The sequence below is a fragment of the Mya arenaria genome, chromosome 9, assembly GCF_026914265.1.
Source record: "Mya arenaria isolate MELC-2E11 chromosome 9, ASM2691426v1".
Taxonomy (NCBI): domain Eukaryota; kingdom Metazoa; phylum Mollusca; class Bivalvia; order Myida; family Myidae; genus Mya; species Mya arenaria.
Window position 1 is genome coordinate 37,948,135 of NC_069130.1, and position 17,918 is coordinate 37,966,052.

At 35.6% G+C, this 17,918-nt stretch overlaps 1 protein-coding gene across 1 annotated transcript in view; it reads left to right on the forward strand.

The window, feature by feature from the left end:
* The window catches only part of LOC128202801 (protein dispatched homolog 3-like), a 32,296-nt gene extending 15,541 nt beyond the window's left edge, over positions 1-16,755 (forward strand). Inside the window, exons 12-19 of the mRNA XM_052903941.1 lie at positions 3,758-3,942; positions 4,794-5,285; positions 6,480-6,633; positions 7,266-7,441; positions 8,387-8,527; positions 9,872-10,004; positions 10,432-10,592; positions 11,140-16,755. Of these exons, the coding sequence (XP_052759901.1) occupies positions 3,758-3,942; positions 4,794-5,285; positions 6,480-6,633; positions 7,266-7,441; positions 8,387-8,527; positions 9,872-10,004; positions 10,432-10,592; positions 11,140-11,505 (1,808 nt within the window). The 3' untranslated portion in view covers positions 11,506-16,755. The remainder of the gene's footprint in view (positions 1-3,757; positions 3,943-4,793; positions 5,286-6,479; positions 6,634-7,265; positions 7,442-8,386; positions 8,528-9,871; positions 10,005-10,431; positions 10,593-11,139) is intronic.
* The last annotated feature ends 1,163 nt before the right edge of the window (positions 16,756-17,918 follow it).

Here is a 17,918-nt window from a genome sequence, read left to right on the forward strand (position 1 = left end):
ACGGGGTGCTAAAGGTAAAAAGAGCACATTAAAGAGGGCTGTGAAGAACTTGAACATTATTAATTTGGCATAAAAAGCTAGAAATTGTGTTAAATTGAAGTAATATTAGGTTTTGACTGCCACATGTGAAGTGTATGTATTTATAATCTAGTTATAAGTTTTGGACAATAAAAAAGCAATGTTTGAATGTCTTGAGCATTTAATTATATGAAGGCAGAAGGGTACCCATGCTGGTCTTTGTGCATCCTTAATAAAGTATTTTTTTTATCTCAAATATCAGAACACTCAAAAAAAAATTATTAATGCTGCAATGAAAATTTTCTTTTTAAGGAAACAAAATAAGATTTTCACAAAATAATGATTGAGGAAAAAAACATTAAGGAAAAAACATTCAGAGTAGTCCAATTTTTTTGACATGTACATGTAACTTGAGACAAAAAGGTAATATTCAGACTTAAAACTGTTTTTACCTGTTTTTGTGAGCAAAGTGAAAACCTGCTCAGTGTTAAGTAATATAAGTGAGTATGCATGAACTCATTCAAGGTAAAGTGTAATATAATCGTAATAAATATGAAAGAAAATGCACTCCTCAACATTCATAGCAGGTGTTGGTGTCAAACGAAATGGCTCAAAGGGCATCAGTTGTCAAGATATGAGATGCAAATGGAGACTTGGTTGCCTGACCTACATGTTTAATTATATAAGCATAAATGACCAAACAATTATAGGATAAAAGTAGCAAGATTGACAGGGGAAAACAAAGTAACTTTCTATTTAAGTCGTTAATATTCAGTGCTTTTCTTTTTTACTGCTTCACTGTGAGAAAGGTAGACAAAATGTCCAGTGATAGTTGTACCATAATATGATATGATCAGATCAATATTCTAGCTGAGGATTATAATAAGTTGTCTTATTGCATATTTTCTAGGTTTAATATAGTGCAAATTATTTCCATTGATTGTCTTTAATAGTAATTCTGGTTAAAGTTTTGGGTGCCACTTTCTAGCCATCAAACCAAGTTAAGAATCAAGATAGGCAACTGTACCTTGCGTATATGCATGTTATGGCCATTGTTCATAAAATTCTGGTTAAAGGTTTGCTTGAATAGTCATTTTCTAACCAATCTCTCAATCTTTTTTATTGAAGCTGTAAACAAAGTCTAACTGGAAATACATGTATTTTTCTGCATGCAGAGATAGCCATCCTGTGATAGATTTATTTTTCAAATAATACTTATGTGAAGGTTGTCCGATTAGTGCAGTGGCTAGCGCACTCGCTTCTCACCAAGGCGACCCGGGTTCCCGGCCTGGACGCATGTGAGTTTGGTTAGTGGTCACCAAGCCAGACAAGTGGGTTTTCTCCGGGTACTCCGGTTTCCACCCCTACACAAGACCATTTCTCCTTTGATACCTTTTAAATTGTCTGATTTTATTCATACATTTTTATATCCAAAATATTTTCAAATGCTTTTTAAGTTTTTAGATATTTTTTAATGAAATAAAATTGATATTTAACTGTTTCAATCAGTTAAACTATGAACTTGAGGTTTTTCACTGTTTTGAAATATTCATTAGGTCTCACTAACAAAGCAGACACAAGCAGGGCTGGGGCACATTTTCAATGACTGTTGATACATTGCAGGGCTTATTCTATAGTACCCACGGGTCCATAGTCGGACCCATTCCCAAAACAAAATATAGGATTTTTTTCCCAATCTTCAGAAAAAATCCCAATCAAAAATATATTTTTTAGAAAGTCTTTTTACCTGAACTGGTTCATTTTCAACATCCTAATAAATTATGTGATGTAAAGTTTTTGATAATTGAACTCGGAAATCATTGATTTTCATCACATTCAGAGATCAGTATGAAATATTATCTGTCATGATTTATTGATTATATCATGATATTTACACCCAAGGATTGATATTTCAGCCATTTTGGGTCTTTTAGAGGGAAATAGACTAATATTAAATCATTTCCTAATTCACAGGAGACTAGCCAGCTTTGTCTTTTAACTGTAAAATTTACTAATTTCAACATTTTCACGATGCAATATTTTCCAAAATGTCTAGGGTCTTTTTCCCAAAATGGGCAGGAAAAGCCCTGCATTGTTTACATGTAACAAACAGGGAAAGGCATTGCCAGTGAATATTGTCTTTAATATATTGGAGCAGATTGATGGTGATATAAGCTAGGGTTGTAGCCAGGTTATACAAAGGACAGGGTGCTGCAGAAGAGGCACAGGGTGGTAAAATGGCGCATTGATTCAGACTATTAAAGACTGAAACATTTTGATTTTGACCAGGAATTGTGTTTAAATTGAGGTAATATTTGGTGTCAACTGCCAAATATGTTAATTTTGTCAATATTTATAATCATATTATACTAGTCTTAATCAAAACAACAGGAATATTTGACAGTCTTAAGTATTGAATTCTATGAGGGGAGAAGGGTGCACATGTTGGTCTCCATGAGGGCAGAAGGGTGCACATGTTGGTCTCCATGAGGGCAGAAGGGTGCACATGTTGGTCTCCATGAGGGCAGAAGGGTGCACATGTTGATCTCCATGAGGGCAGAAGGGTGCACATGTTGGTCTCCATGAGGGCAGAAGGGTGCACATGTTGGTCTCCATGAGGGCAGAAGGGTGCACATGTTGGTCTCCATGAGGGCAGAAGGGTGCACATGTTGGTCTCCATGAGGGCAGAAGGGTGCACATGTTGGTCTCCATGAGGGCAGAAGGGTGCGCATGTTGGTCTCCATGAGGGCAAAAGGGTGCACATGTTGGTCTCCATGAGGGCAGAAGGGTGCACATGTTGGTCTCCATGAGGGCAGAAGGGTGCACATGTTGGTCTCCATGAGGGCAGAAGGGTGCACATGTTGGTCTCCATGAGGGCAAAAGGGTGCACATGTTGGTCTCCATGAGGGCAGAAGGGTGCACATGTTGGTCTCCATGAGGGCAGAAGGGTGCACATGTTGGTCTCCATGAGGGCAGAAGGGTGCACATGTTGGTCTCCATGAGGGGAGAAGGGTGCACATGTTGGTCTCCATGAGGGCAGAAGGGTGCACATGTTGGTCTCCATGAGGGCAAAAGGGTGCACATGTTGGTCTCCATGAGGGCAGACGGGTGCACATGTTGGTCTCCATGAGGGCAGACGGATGCACATGTTGGTCTCCATGAGGGCAGACGGGTGCACATGTTGGTCTCCATGAGGGCAGAAGGGTGCACATGTTGGTCTCCATGATGGCAGAAGGGTGCGCATGTTTGTCTCCATGAGGGCAAAAGGGTGCGCATGTTGGTCTCCATGAGGGCAGAAGGGTGCACATGTTGGTCTCCATGAGGGCAGAAGGGTGCACATGTTGGTCTCCATGAGGGCAGAAGGGTGCACATGTTGGTCTCCATGAGGGCAAAAGGGTGCACATGTTGGTCTCCATGTGGGCAGAAGGGTGCACATGTTGGTCTCCATGAGGGCAGAAGGGTGCACATGTTGGTCTCCATGAGGGCAAAAGGGTGCACATGTTGGTCTCCATGAGGACAGAAGGGTGCACATGTTGGTCTCCATGAGGGCAGAAGGGTGCACATGTTGGTCTCCATGTGGGCAGAAGGGTGCACATGTTGGTCTCCATGAGGGCAGAAGGGTGCACATGTTGGTCTCCATGAGGGCAGAAGGGTGCTTTAAAAAAGTACAATTTTGAACCACTCTTCCATAACTCTTAAGCTAAAATCCTACAAATGTCAATATTTATTATATTTCCAGGTATAACGACCATACTACTGTTTGTGTCTGTGGGTTTGTTGACCCAGCTAAAGACATCCACAAAACCACCACAGTTTTTCCGAGAAGACACAAACATACAACAGCTGCTAAACCTGAAGTCACGATACAGTGCTATTGATACGGTGACTTGTAATGATTGCTCAGCCATCTACAGTCTGGGAGAGGTATGAAACATGCTTCTGCAATATATCTGAATCGGCAAACATCTGCTCTAAGGGATAAATTTCATAAAATGATAATTGTATACTTTAAGATTGGTTTTGGACTGATTCTGCAAAGCATGTTTTTGGAATCGATTACTGTTTTTGCTGTGTACCGTTTCTGACTGAGGCCACCGATAATCACTAGCATTATTTTGTACTCATTTATCACTGTGTACTGCTTTTAAATGAGGCGGCTGATAATCAATAGCATTATTTCGTAAGCGATAATCACTGTGTACAGTTTCTGACTGAGACTGCCACTTTACAACAGTATTATTTAAGAATCCATAATGGCTGTGGATGCTTTCCAACTGAGGTTGCTGAAAATCAAAAGCATTATTTCGTAATTGATTATCCCTATGTACAGTTTCTGAATAAAGCTACCGATAATCAACAGCGTTATTTTGGATAAGGCTGCTGATAATAAATAAAATTATTTCACAATGGACAATCGCTGTGTATGGTTTATGACTGAGAATATGTAAATATTCGAATGATGAAAATATTGTAATCATGCTTTTTGACCAAGAGAGATTGAACACATCAGTCATTTCATTCCCTTATGATTCCAGTTATTATAAAAAAATAATTACAAACTGCCATTACTTTACCTGTAATGAATATTTTGTCATTTTCTTAACTTATTAGTAACCTGTTAGCAAAACCCATTCAAATGATACAAATATTTTATTGGGTCATCAGCCATACAAATTCATCATTATGGCAAATGGCAAAAATAAAATAAAAAAATGAACTTTGGATACCAAGGTCCCTTTTTTGAATTGTATAAATAAAACTGTATTTCATTGTAGAAAGCCAGTCAAAAGATCCCAACACCTTCCATCAAACAATTGACCACGACAAAACAAACTGAGGGGAGGAGACCTGACCAGCAAACCACAGCCAAACCAAACCCCCCAGGGCTGCCAAAAATAACAACAACCCGAAAACCATACATTAAACCAACACAAAGACCACAACCACAGCCAAAACCTCATACATCGCCACATCCACATATACTGCCACTACCACTTACATCTCCAAAACCACCACCTTATGTTCCAAGAACAATAAAACCAGTCATTGTTCCTAGTATACCAATCAACCCAAGTAACGAAGTGCCGGTGAAGGTGCCGACCCTTAAATCAGTCCCTGAGAACTACGACGTGTGCAAGGATGCAGACTGCAGCCACCCTAAGGAGAGACCCCTGCTTGAATCTGGTGCCACTGTGTATGTGGTGCTGGGTGTGAAAGATTTCCACTGGTCTCAAGTTGATGTTGGGCATGTCATGTCAGAAAACCTGGTAAATAATTGTCAATCTTTATGGCGTGTATTTTTTTGGGACAGAAGTGAACAAGAAGTCTACTAAAATTTGAATGATATTTTATTTATTCAACCGGAATGAAGAAACTTTGCTTGCAAAAATATACGCCTGCCTTATGAAATAGTCCTAGCAATTGCAATTGTTATAGATGATTTACATGTAAGTGATATGAGGTAGTACAATTCTTTTACACAGTTACATTTATGTTTCAAATAGTTGAGGTAAACTTTATGTAAATATTGAAAGCCTTTACATTACTTTAGACAAAGTTTGTATTAAGCAGAGTTTCTTTTTTCTGCAGGTATATTTTGTTAAGTAGCAGTTCAGGTTTTAATTGCTTAAAGATTTGATAATATCACATTTACTTGATTATTAAATCATGTTATATAAAAACTTATATGAGTTGCCTTTTAGAACAAAAAAAGTATGAAACAAGTTACAGAAGATTTATAAAGCAAGCTTTTGGCATAATGATTTTCATAACATTAATCTTGGTATTAAATAGCAGCTTTTGTGACATACTCTTTATCAAATGACACATTCATTCTCAACAATGAGGAGCTGATTCATCTTAAGCTCGACTATTCGAAGAATATGGAGAGCTATACTACTCACCCAAGCGTCGGCGTCGGCGTTGGCGTCATACCTATGTTAAGGTTTTGCATGCAATCACACATAGGTTAATAACTCAGCAACTACTTGATGTATTGCATTGAGACTTTATACAATGGTATTCAACCACCCAACATAATTGAATAACCAAGTTAGATAACTGTATTTTGCAAATAATGGCCCTTTAGTATTAGACTTAAAAATTCTGGTTTAAATTTTCCATGTAACCACATTTATGTAAATATCTCAGCACAGCATGTATTGCATTGAAATCTAATCTAACAGTGATCCATGCATGTTTCGTCAAAACTTTTCAATTATTACAATGAAAAGCGGCGAATAGTCGAGCGCGCTGTCTCTGTGACATGGCTTGTTCAATTGAATGTTTGACACTAAACCAGAAGGTCAAAATGACATTTGATTGTTATTTATGTCACGCTATTGTGATATAAGTAAATGTAGAATATTTCTACATCGTATTTTACTGGAAACAGTGAAAACAAGGAATGTTGTGTGGTTAAATAATATTTTGAATCTATAACGGTATATCCTTTTTTCCAGGGTGAAATTCAGTTTGATCCAGCTTTTGCATCAGCATTCAATTTTACTAACCCCAAAGTTCGCACCCACCTAGCTGAACTGTGTACTGTTTGTAAGGAGATTGCAAGCAACAGGGAGCTGGTGAAGAATGGAAGTGCTCAGTGTCTGCCTACCAGTATGTAGATTTGTAGAAATGTTATTAGCTTTACTTAGTTTTAAGAAAACAAACTTGAACTTTTTATGTGGTAAATATTCAAATGAAACTTGGTACACAATGCACACATAAATAGCAGGGCATGTAATTCTGGCTTTAATAAATTTTTAATTATGAGCCTAGTTTGACTAATGTTGGCGTTTGTTTTGCCATGTAAAATGTTCCTTCTATGTAATGTGGGCACATTTCCATGAAATTTAGAAATACTTATGAAGTATGGAAATGCATGGTTTTTCATTGCACAGTTTTTTTCATTGCACAGTTTAGATTTTACTACAAAAGTATGTCAATAAATAAACTAATGTGATTCAACACATTGCAGTAATAACTTATGTGTAACATGTATGTAAACAATGATCAATGTAAAAATTTTCAAAGTAAAGTACATAGTTTTTAGAACTGAGCATGGCATCAAAACTTGCTTACTTGCTTACAAGCATAGAGCATTGACACATGTAAGTCTAAGCCACATAGGGGACAGACAAACGTCCTGTGTATAAGCTTCATAGACGACAGACAAAATGTCTTTTGCAAGCCACATAGACGTTAAACAGAAAGTTTTCATGTAGACTGCTTTATTTGTTTCTTTTCAGATTCCTTGCCCCCTATGATAAGCATTGTTCTTCATAAAGCACTGGCCATGGTGCCTGAATGCAAGAACTTGCCGGAAGCTATTCCTATATATGGCAACCAGCAGCCTGCACATGCATTGGGTGGCCTTACTGATGATGTCACATCCGCCAGGTGGATCGCATTTGCTTTTTCTTCAGTAAGTTTTCTTGTGTTTATGGGTTTACTACTGTTAATGGTTAGATTAAGTTTTTACTATTTTTTCGTAAATCAGTCGTCTCAAGAAATTAAAACCTTGTTATATTATAATATACTGTTTTTTTGTAAATGGTTAAAAAATAGTGTCAAAAATTTGTTACCTTATTCACCGTAATTTTTAACTCTTAAAACACCAAATGTAGATTATAAGTATCTTCCATTGCCGAGAGGGTAAGATAGGTTCATTCCGACCCGAGCGTAGGGTGTTTTGTGGAAACAAGGTTTACCGAGTTTCCGCAAAACACCCTGCGCGAGGGTCGGAATGAACCTATTTTACACGAGCGGCCATGGTAGATGCTTTTTCTCCCACCTCAGTTAAAAATAAGTAAGTAAAAATGTGTTTTTTGCTGGAACTTTTTTGTGCTTAGTGAAAATAATTGCGTATGGATATGTGATAATTTGTGGTTGTCATGGATATGCGAGCAGTGATTCCGATTAATATATTAATAGTCAAATCGGTTTTTGAATAGTACTTAGGAGAGTGAAGCATTATTTCTTGAATGGTGCGTGAAAACTGTTTTATGGTTACATTCGAAGCGAGAAATAATTAACTAGCGTTCTAAATATTGCCACAAGACAAGGTTTCCATGATGCTACAGACGATAGTCTTCAACAAGGGAGGTTATTACAATGTGGTGACCATAAAAAAGCAGTTCCATACTGGCATTTTACCTTCGCCCGTGGGCAAGATAAGAATAACTAGCATGGTTAAGTTATTGGATCTACTTATCTGAGGTGGGAGAAAAGGCTTTCTGTCTTAAAATATATATTGCGATCTTACACTGAAACAAACAATTTTCCTATATTAATTGCTATTCATTCTTCTGAAAAGAAAATGTATGTTGTAAGAGCCTGTACTTAATCATTGTTTTATCCTAAATAACAGACCACCTCTAAAGGCAAGTCCTACTTCGAGGCCCACAAGGAGTACAAAAAATGGGAGATATTCCTACAGAAGGTCCGCAGCAGGCTTCCAGAAGACAGCCCCATGAAGAACCTCTTCCAGACTTCCGAATTTTGGCCAGAGGTACGACATTACAAATTAAGGAAGTCAAAGCAGAAATGTTCTTTCTACTTATCTATTTGATGTCACATAGAGCCATTTCACTTTTTCTCCTCAAAAGACTCACTTTCTGATTGCTAAGAGATGCACAAAGTAGGGTGATGTAAAAATTCATAGGGTTTTTGCTAAGGAGTTATGGAAGGGTGCTCTACCCTGTCCATTTTTTGGTAGCACCCTTCTGCCCTCATGGAGACCAGCATGGGCTTCCTTTTGCCTTCATAGAATTAAATGCTTAACAAGTTTTAGTCTCAATTTTTTTATTAGAAACTGTATTAAAAGGTGTAAATACATACACACTTTACATAATTGGTGGGTTACACCTAAAATTACTTATATTCAACACAATTTTAATATTTTTGGTGAAATTCATAATGTTCAGATTCTTCATTGTGCTCTTTTCTCCCTTTAAAAGCAACCTGTCCCTCTTCTGCAGCACCCTGTCTTTTTGAAAACCTGGCTAAAACCCTTAAACTTATTTGACCCTATTGATCAAATCCAAACTTAATGTAATGATTTATGTACAGAAAAAAGAGAAAAAAGTTTTGTTTGATTTTTTTTACTGGCGAACTTGTGACCACAGTTATTTATTGAAAAAAACAACAACAAACAATTATTTAGTCAAATATTTTTTATCTGTATACAAATCAGATGTGTTTTTCTGTTCATATGTGTTAAACATGGTAATGCATTAAAATAAAAAATGGCATTAACCTATAATGTGCGTCTTTAATTATTGTTCATTGTTTAAATACCTCAATGGTTTAAGTAACATGAAATTTACTAATGTGGTGGAATTTAAATCTTAGTGAAGTAATCAAAATTAACCATTGGTGTTGCTACTTTTCCGACACCAAGAAATCTTGATTCAAGGCATTACCCAGCTACTTTTAGGTGTTTATGGAGGTAGTGGTGTTTGACATTGCCATATATGGAGTGCTGCTCTAGATGGTCATCTGTATGCTGGCAGTAGTCAACATTACAAGGCATTTTTACTGCCACTTGTATCAACATAATTGACCACTACTTTTAGGTGTTTATGGAGGTAGTGGGGTTTGACATTGCCATATATGGAGTGGTGCTTTCGATGGTCATCTGTATGCTGGCTGTAGTCAACATTACAAGGCATTTTTACTGCCACTTGTATCAACATAATTGACCACTACTTTTAGGTGTTTATGGAGGTAGTGGGGTTTGACATTGCCATATATGGATTGGTGCTTTCGATGGTCATCTGTATGCTGGCTGTGGTTTATTTTAACAAGGCATTTTTACTGCCACTTTTATAAACTTATTGACCACTTCTTTTAGGTGTTCATGGAGATAGTGGCGGTGGACAGTGCCATATATGGAGTGGTGCTCTCGATGGTCATCTGTATGCTGGCTGTGGTCATCTTCACAAGGCATTTGATACTGCTTCTCATAATCTTCATATCTATCACAGGTAAAAAAATTTATATGATTTTCATGATCATCCTTAGGCTAAGGGGAAGGGGGTGGGGGTGGAAGGCAGTTATTTTCATAGTAAATGTTAGGGTGTCTTTTATGCTAATTTGACCCATAAAGGGTAAATTTGCTTCTGTAGGGGGGTGGTATAAACTAAAAGTGCCTTGCGTTATATGTTTAATTGGAATAACACATAACCACAGTGCCATGCGAAAGCAATTATTTTCATAGTATTTGATGGGTAGTCTTTTATGCTAATTTGAACCTTGAAAGTTTAAATTTTCTTCTGTATGGGGGTGGTATAAATTAAAAGTGCCTTGGGTTGTTTAAATGGAATAGCCCTTTACCACAGTGCCTTGCAGCTAAATTTTATAATTTGTATACATGTATAATCACTAATGGTTATATGTAACCTTTTCTTACAGAGATGGTGTGCCTGGTTGTAGGGATATTCTATATTCTTGGCTGGGAGGTGGGGGGAGTGGAGGCAATCTCGTTGTCCATCTTGGTTGGCTCGTCTGTGGACTACTGTGTACATCTGGTGGAAGGCTACATCCTTGCTGGCAAGGCATGCCCATTCAAAGATGTGAGTATATTAAGGGCTTTCCTTAGTATTTTTAGCTTGAGACTCTAGGGGAAGGGGGGGGGGGTAGAGTAGATTGAGGGGTCCAATGGATGCCCAATAAGTTGGAAATAAGGGTCCCTCTCAATTAAATTGAGTCAGTGACTTGTCTCTGCGCCTGTGAAATTACTGGTTTCTCTATATCTAAAGATATCACATAATGATCGTTGAATACAAAATAACACTTAAACACTTGTTTTCATCTCTCATACTCTTTTTTCACAAAATGCCAAAGTTATGATTTCTGAAGGTTTGGCATTTCTGTTTCTCTTTGAGATGTCAAATCATTTTTTGACATTTTGATCACATGATATAACTCAATTGATCCCATTGGACTATTTATTTAGCATTTTGCAATACAGTGTGGCTTGTTTATGAATTTAGTGATTTAAAAATTCTGATACTTGGAACAATGCATAGTCGGCATATTGAAGTGAGGTCAATATATATGAAATATACTCTGCCAAAAATGTCCTTTGACATGGTATTTAACTAAACTTTAACTTTACAGGACGCCAGATTGGCCCGACAGTGGAGAACAAAAGCCACGTTCAGCCATATTGGAGTCTCCATTATCAGCTCTGCCCTTACAACAATTATTGCTGCCATCCCCCTCACACAGACAACCATACAACCATTTGCCAAGTTTGGTCAAATTATTGCCATTAATACTTCTGTTTGTATTTTGTATTCTCTCACACTGTGTGTAGCCTTGCTGAGCACTATAGCTCCACCTTTTTACAAGCCAAACTGGAAATCATTGGTGAAGGCAATTGTTGGAACAGCCGTTGTGGTGGGTTTGGCTGTTCTTCTTATGTTTGTGCTGAGCAGATTCGGTGTTGATATACCTGGGCCAAATGGTGGATCACTGTTTTAAAAATTTTACTTTATACATTGCTTACATTAGAAGTAGAAGAAAGCTGCTGTGATGTATTTTGTGCAATTAATGTATCTGATGTACAATTATGTGATTATGGGATGCAGAATGACCCCATATTATTTTCATACTATAAGAAAGGGATTAAAATTGTTAACATTAAACCGTCAAGTATATAACAAACTTTTTTACCTTGAGTCCAATTTAAGTTGAAACAAAAAACAAAAATAAATCTGCAGTCATTTATTTCACATATAAGTTATCAGTTATCGGTTAACAATTACCTTTTAAATAATAGCAAATGTAAACATGTCATCTGGCATGTATACAAAGTCATCTGGCAAGTATAAAGGGTCACCTGGCAAATTATATGGGGCAGGTACACGGGGTCACTTGGCAAGTATACAGGGTCACTTGGCAAGTATACAGGGTCACCTGGCAAGTATTTAGGTCACCTCGCAAGTATACAGGGTCACCTGGCAAGTATACCAGTATACAGGGTCACCTGGAAAGTATACAGGGTCACCTGGCAAGTATACAGGGTCACCTGGTAGGTATATAGGGTCACCAGGTAGGTATACAGGGTGTCCTGACAGGCATCTACATTTAACATTGCTATCAATGGCTCAAGAAATGGCAAGCAAATTTGTACATCAGATACTTTAAAATGTGATTTTCTATATGTGATGGCTTTGATGAATTTTGGCATAAATTTAATACAATTAAATGATGTTGAACTTGTACAAAAACTATTTTTATACCCATTTAAAGGACTAACATTTACTTTTTTGTTCAAATTTTATGATTTTACATCGTCAGACAGAAAAGCTACGGTCAGTAAAATGTTAAAATTTTACCCAGTCGTTTTCAATTAATTAAATTTAACACATCCTGATTATATTATTTTTTGTATTTTCTTTTCTTGCGCAAGCTTTTTTTTATCACCCATAGCTGTTGAGCTATCCATTTCATGAGTTTATATTTAGTTCCTTTTATAATTTTGTCCATATTTATCCTTGCCATTTTTTACACTATAGATCTGATTTTAAGGTTAAAATCTCAACTGTTATTAAGGTGATTTTTACTGTTTTACTGCAGTAATGTTTTTTATAGTCGTTCAAATAAATACTCATTGTTCTATGCTATCCATTTAAATTTCAACTTATCTTGACTGATATTCATAATACTTTTCCTTTTAAACATCTAAATATTTAATTTCTGCTTTATATAAATACATACATTTATTGCCTGCAAGAGACAGACAACACTTTATTCTTTTTAACTTTAATTATGGCAATGCATTCTCAGTGCTCCGGCCAGGACAGGGGCAGGGAGCTACTGGTCAGAAACAGCACTTTTGATGTACATTGAATGAGCCTAAATTTGGCACTTGCAAAGGTCAATATCAAATCTTATTGTGTATGTGTTGTAACTACTTTCAATACCAACAGTTTGTTATGAGTACCTTAGCTGTTATCTTTACCTGGATGTCAAAATTAGGAATATTTATTATTTTTATATATTTTTTTGAAAAAAGGTTAACTCTGTCAAGCAAAATGGCACAGTAGGGTGTAGTAAAAGGCAGCAGGGTGCCCCACCCTGCTGTTTATGCCTAGCTGGACCACTGCCTCCTCCAACTTTCCTGTTGGAGCTTCTTCTTTGTATTCTGGCATTTTAATTTTAGTTATTAACTTCCTTTTACAATATATTTTTTTTGAAATGTATCAAACTTTACTTGATGTGAGTTTGGAGCTGATGTTTTCTGAACATATACTTACAGCTTTGTGCATATCAAAAGTGATGTATTGTTGTGTGTTCTTTTTCCCAAATTATTTTACAAATGTACTATAAAAATGTTGTTTATGATATACTGAAATCCAGTGAATTTATACACAAGTATGAGATATGTTGCTTGAAAGTGGATGTTGTTTTTTTTAGAAAAATACATGAATTTTATGTTTTTCTTTAAAACTTGATATTGTCAAAGCTTTGGTGTCATCAATGGAAATGTGCAAAAACTTTATGTTTGGCCTTTTTAATTGAAAAATAAAACACTTGTTACCAGAAACAATATGTGTATGTTTAATTAAGAAAGCCTATAACTCAGGCTTTAAATATTGTTAAGTAATGCCCCTTATTTGAATGAAGAAAAACAAAACCGGACGAGCTTTGGCATTTGCTCCATTAAGCTCATTTCTAAATTTGGTATATAATTATATTTTGTCTGTTATATAACATTCCATAATTGTATCTTTTAAAGATAAAATTACATGAATTTTGAATGTGTGTTTTTATGATGATGAACAAATATTTTTATAACTAATATTGATGTAATAACCAATGATAGGTTAACTTGTGATACAAATGACATAAAAGAATTTAGCTACTTTGTTTATGCAAAGATTGGTTGTAGGAATGAAATTTTTTCACTGATAGAAGTATTATTAACATTCTGATTCACAATTGAACTTTGAAAGTAGGAATATGAAAATTTCCAAAAATATCCTACAAGAACTATTTTTAATAATTTTTAATACAAAAATTGTTATTCTGACTTGACGTTCCTCTTTTCGAGTGTAATACAACCATTACGTATTACATTAAATTACTATAAGGTAATATAGCTTAAAATGACATAATTTTCCCCTTTGTAGCTTGACATATTTTAACAGAAAAAAAGTTAAAATGTTAATTTTTGGTGAGAAATAAGAGTTGTGATAACAGTAATCTGACATTTGTAGCCATTTGATACAAAACTTGATGAAACTTATAATAGAAATGTTATATATGTTATACTATTGTACATTACATTGACTAAGTAATTAGCTGGTCCTCTATATAACAATCATTTACATTTATCAGCGTAATGCACCAGGCAATTGTAGCCACAGCCCCCCCCCCCCCCAGCTCCGGGGTTATACCGGGGATAGGTTGGGGAAATGTGCCGTGTTTTTACTTTTCAGGTGCCCCGCAGTGCCGAGTGAATGCTGTGGTTTTGTCTTCGCGACAAAAATAGCGGGGAATAACCTTACCTAGGGTCCCTGGGGTGGGGGGGGCATTTGGCGGGATTTTACCAGCAGTTCATCCCCGAGGGCGGAGATTTTACCCGGGCTTGGCTGGACCGAAAGTCAAAGTCCCCCCTATTCTCCAGACCTGGGAGGGCCGTGGTTACGACTGACTGGTGCATCATATTGAAATCAAAAGTTGTAATCATTGTTAATCGGTGCAATATTGGATAGCTAGCTGTTCAGAAGAGGGTTGTAGGAAATTATATAATTATTAAACTTGTTTTACATAAAGTTTATAGTTTTCAAGCCAAACTATTGTCTTACTGAAAGGTGTGCATGATTTATATGTAGAAAGATATATATGAGTTAGATTGACTTTTATTAATCAACTATTTTGTATTTGACACTATACCAGGACAATATTTGTTCTAATACTTTACAATTGATAAATACAGCTGACCTTGTACATGTAACAGAGCCAATATGAAATCACCTAAATTATAATTACATTATAATGAAGGCTTTAGAAAGTCTTAGATTAAGGAAAATGTATACCAAACCAGAATGATTATTTTGAAAGTAAGTTTGTACCATAATAAGAAGAATGTGAAAATCTGCTTATGTCCCAATGATAATTAAACATGGTACCATAATTTGGCTTTATTAAACACATGAACACATTCGTATCTTGTCTGTTTTGGGAATACAAAAGTTATGCTTAACAACAGGATAGAGTTGGCGTTCGCACATCCGTGCTCTTGACTATAAAAAATAACTTGTGTTCTGAAGATAGGCATTACCATATCAGTATGAATAATAACTATTTCCTTTTTCTCTGGTCATAGTATCCAGTGTTTCAAGATTATATATAAATCCTATGTGTTGTCCTGACGGTTTATTCATTTTAAGGAAAATTGATCCTAGAATCATGCAAATGCCTTAAAGAAGAGAGTCTTACCATTTCAGATTATTTTTTTTGTGATTTCATTTGATATGACCTAACTGCCATTTGAATTTTTTTTTAAATTTGAAATGCCATTTGGCTATTTTTGATTGGTTAATGTTTTATATACATGTGCTATTGCTATCATTGGTCAAGATGTTCAAACTATGTTGTCTACTTTGCTTTTAATGTTGTTGCTTTTATACATATGTGCTAAATACCCTGCATATAAGGTTTAACTGGACACGTTTTATGAGGATACATATGTTAATTGCATCTAAGACCCTTGTTTTGAAGTTGACGAATAACCAGACACTGTGATCAGAAGGGATTGAAAATCAAACCAAAACCATTATCATTGATCAAAATAACTGTAATGGTTATTTTGACCAATCATTGATTTCATAAATGTAAATGAAAACATGCTCGAAAAGGATCAGTTTCCAAAAGTTGTTTCTAACCGATTTTCATGAAGAATAGGAATGAGATTAAAAATCCAGTGAAAATATCACCTTTACTTTGAAAACAACACTAATTTATAGTTAAATCTTTGATAAAAAATCAAGATAATTGGGTAAAATACCATTATTTTATGATTTTTGACATTCAAATAAAAGTTAGCGTACAATATCGTTTTACTACTCGTGATAAAACAATTTTTGAAAATGTTTTAGGTTTTGCTTGATATAACATTTTTTGTCACCTTGTGAAAGTCTTTCATTTAGTTGTGCATTACTTGTAGTTTATAAAAATTAGTAAATATTTGTGATTTTGTAATCTACAGTTGTGGCTTTTTGTGCATTTGTTGATGGTTTTGTAATCAATGCATAAATGTTTTGTTTCTTCTTGTACATTCATTTAAAGCTTACTAATTGCAATTTTGTAATATAAGTAAGACACCATTGTGTGACTTTTGTGTGTATAACAGAAACATTGTATCAACCCAAGGAATTTTTTATTTTGTTCATTTTAAGCACATATAAACTGATTTCCATATAAAAGATGATAATGAAAGTAATTTATGAATGATCTTCAATAATTTTATTTTTATAATCATTGTTGGACCGGTGAATTTTTTTGCGATTACACCTTCTTACCTTTTATATCTTATTTAACACATTGTACATAGTATATTTGTATGACGCAGTGTCGGACATTTAACACGTGATGTCTATATATCTTCTAGCAAATACAAGATGAGCAATTGTCAATGTAGTTTTTGAAAATGTCTGTATTGTGTATGTCGATTTTGTGCGTTGTGAAAGCATACATATTTTGTTGAATAAAATTTAAATAACATTGTTTTTCACATTTGAAATAACATTTGGAATAACAAAGATATGAGTAGTGAGTGATGTGATCGTTACAGTGGGATTAATTCATTTGGGGGAGCTGCTTTAAAACATGTTTCAAAATGATTTGTACTGTGCTGTGACGCACATTACTAATATCTGGTGCGCATATCTGGTGACAACGTCTGTCAGTCAGGTTTTTGGACTATAATTTTGTCATGCAGGTCACATGTTCAGTACATAGGAAAATATCTAGGGGAAAAAATGCAAATGGTGGTTTTGAAACTAAGGGAAGTTACCCTGTGAAAATATTGCAAATGGCAGTTTTCATACCCAGGGAAGGTACAGGGGAAAATATTGCAAATGGCTTTTTGGAAAATAAGGGAAGTAACTCTGTAAGAAGGAAATATTGTAAACATTGGTTTTGAAACTAAGGGAAATAACTAAAAATATTGCAAATGGAAGTTTTCAAATTAAGGGAAGTAACTGGGAAAATGTTGCAAATCGCATTTTTGTAACTAAGGGAAATAACCCTGCGAAAATATCGAATGGTGGTTTTCAAACTAAGGGAAGTAACTTGGGGAAACTATTTTGCAAAATAAGGGAAATAACTGTAAATAAGGCAAAGGCGATTTTCAAACAAAGGGAAGTAACTGGGAACATATTGCTAATGGCGGTTTTGGAACTACGGGTAATACGAATATTTTAGAATATTTTAAACTAAGCTGCAAGACCGACGACCATACCTCAAAGTTCAAGGTCACACATGTTCAATCATTTTTGAATGCTGTATATATGCACAATGATCTAGTTTCCCTGTCTAGGCGGAAACTTTGCCATGTGCAGGGGAGGGGTTGGGGGTAAATAAATAATTTGTTCGGTACATAATAACTATGTATCGTATATCAGACGCACGACCGTATCTTTAAGTCTATAAAGCTCAAACAATTTAATCGTTACTGCTTTATTTATGCATACTATAGAGTAAAGCCAGCACCTTTGTCATACATGCTTTGCAATTGTATTTGGTACATGAAGATGGCGTGTCGGGTGTAAGACTCACATCCCTACCTCTAACTGCATCGCTTCTCCACTATTGAAGTCAAATTTAATTGGAGACGGCATATGATTATATTCTATGATAGCTCTTCCTGAATGTAGGCATATTAG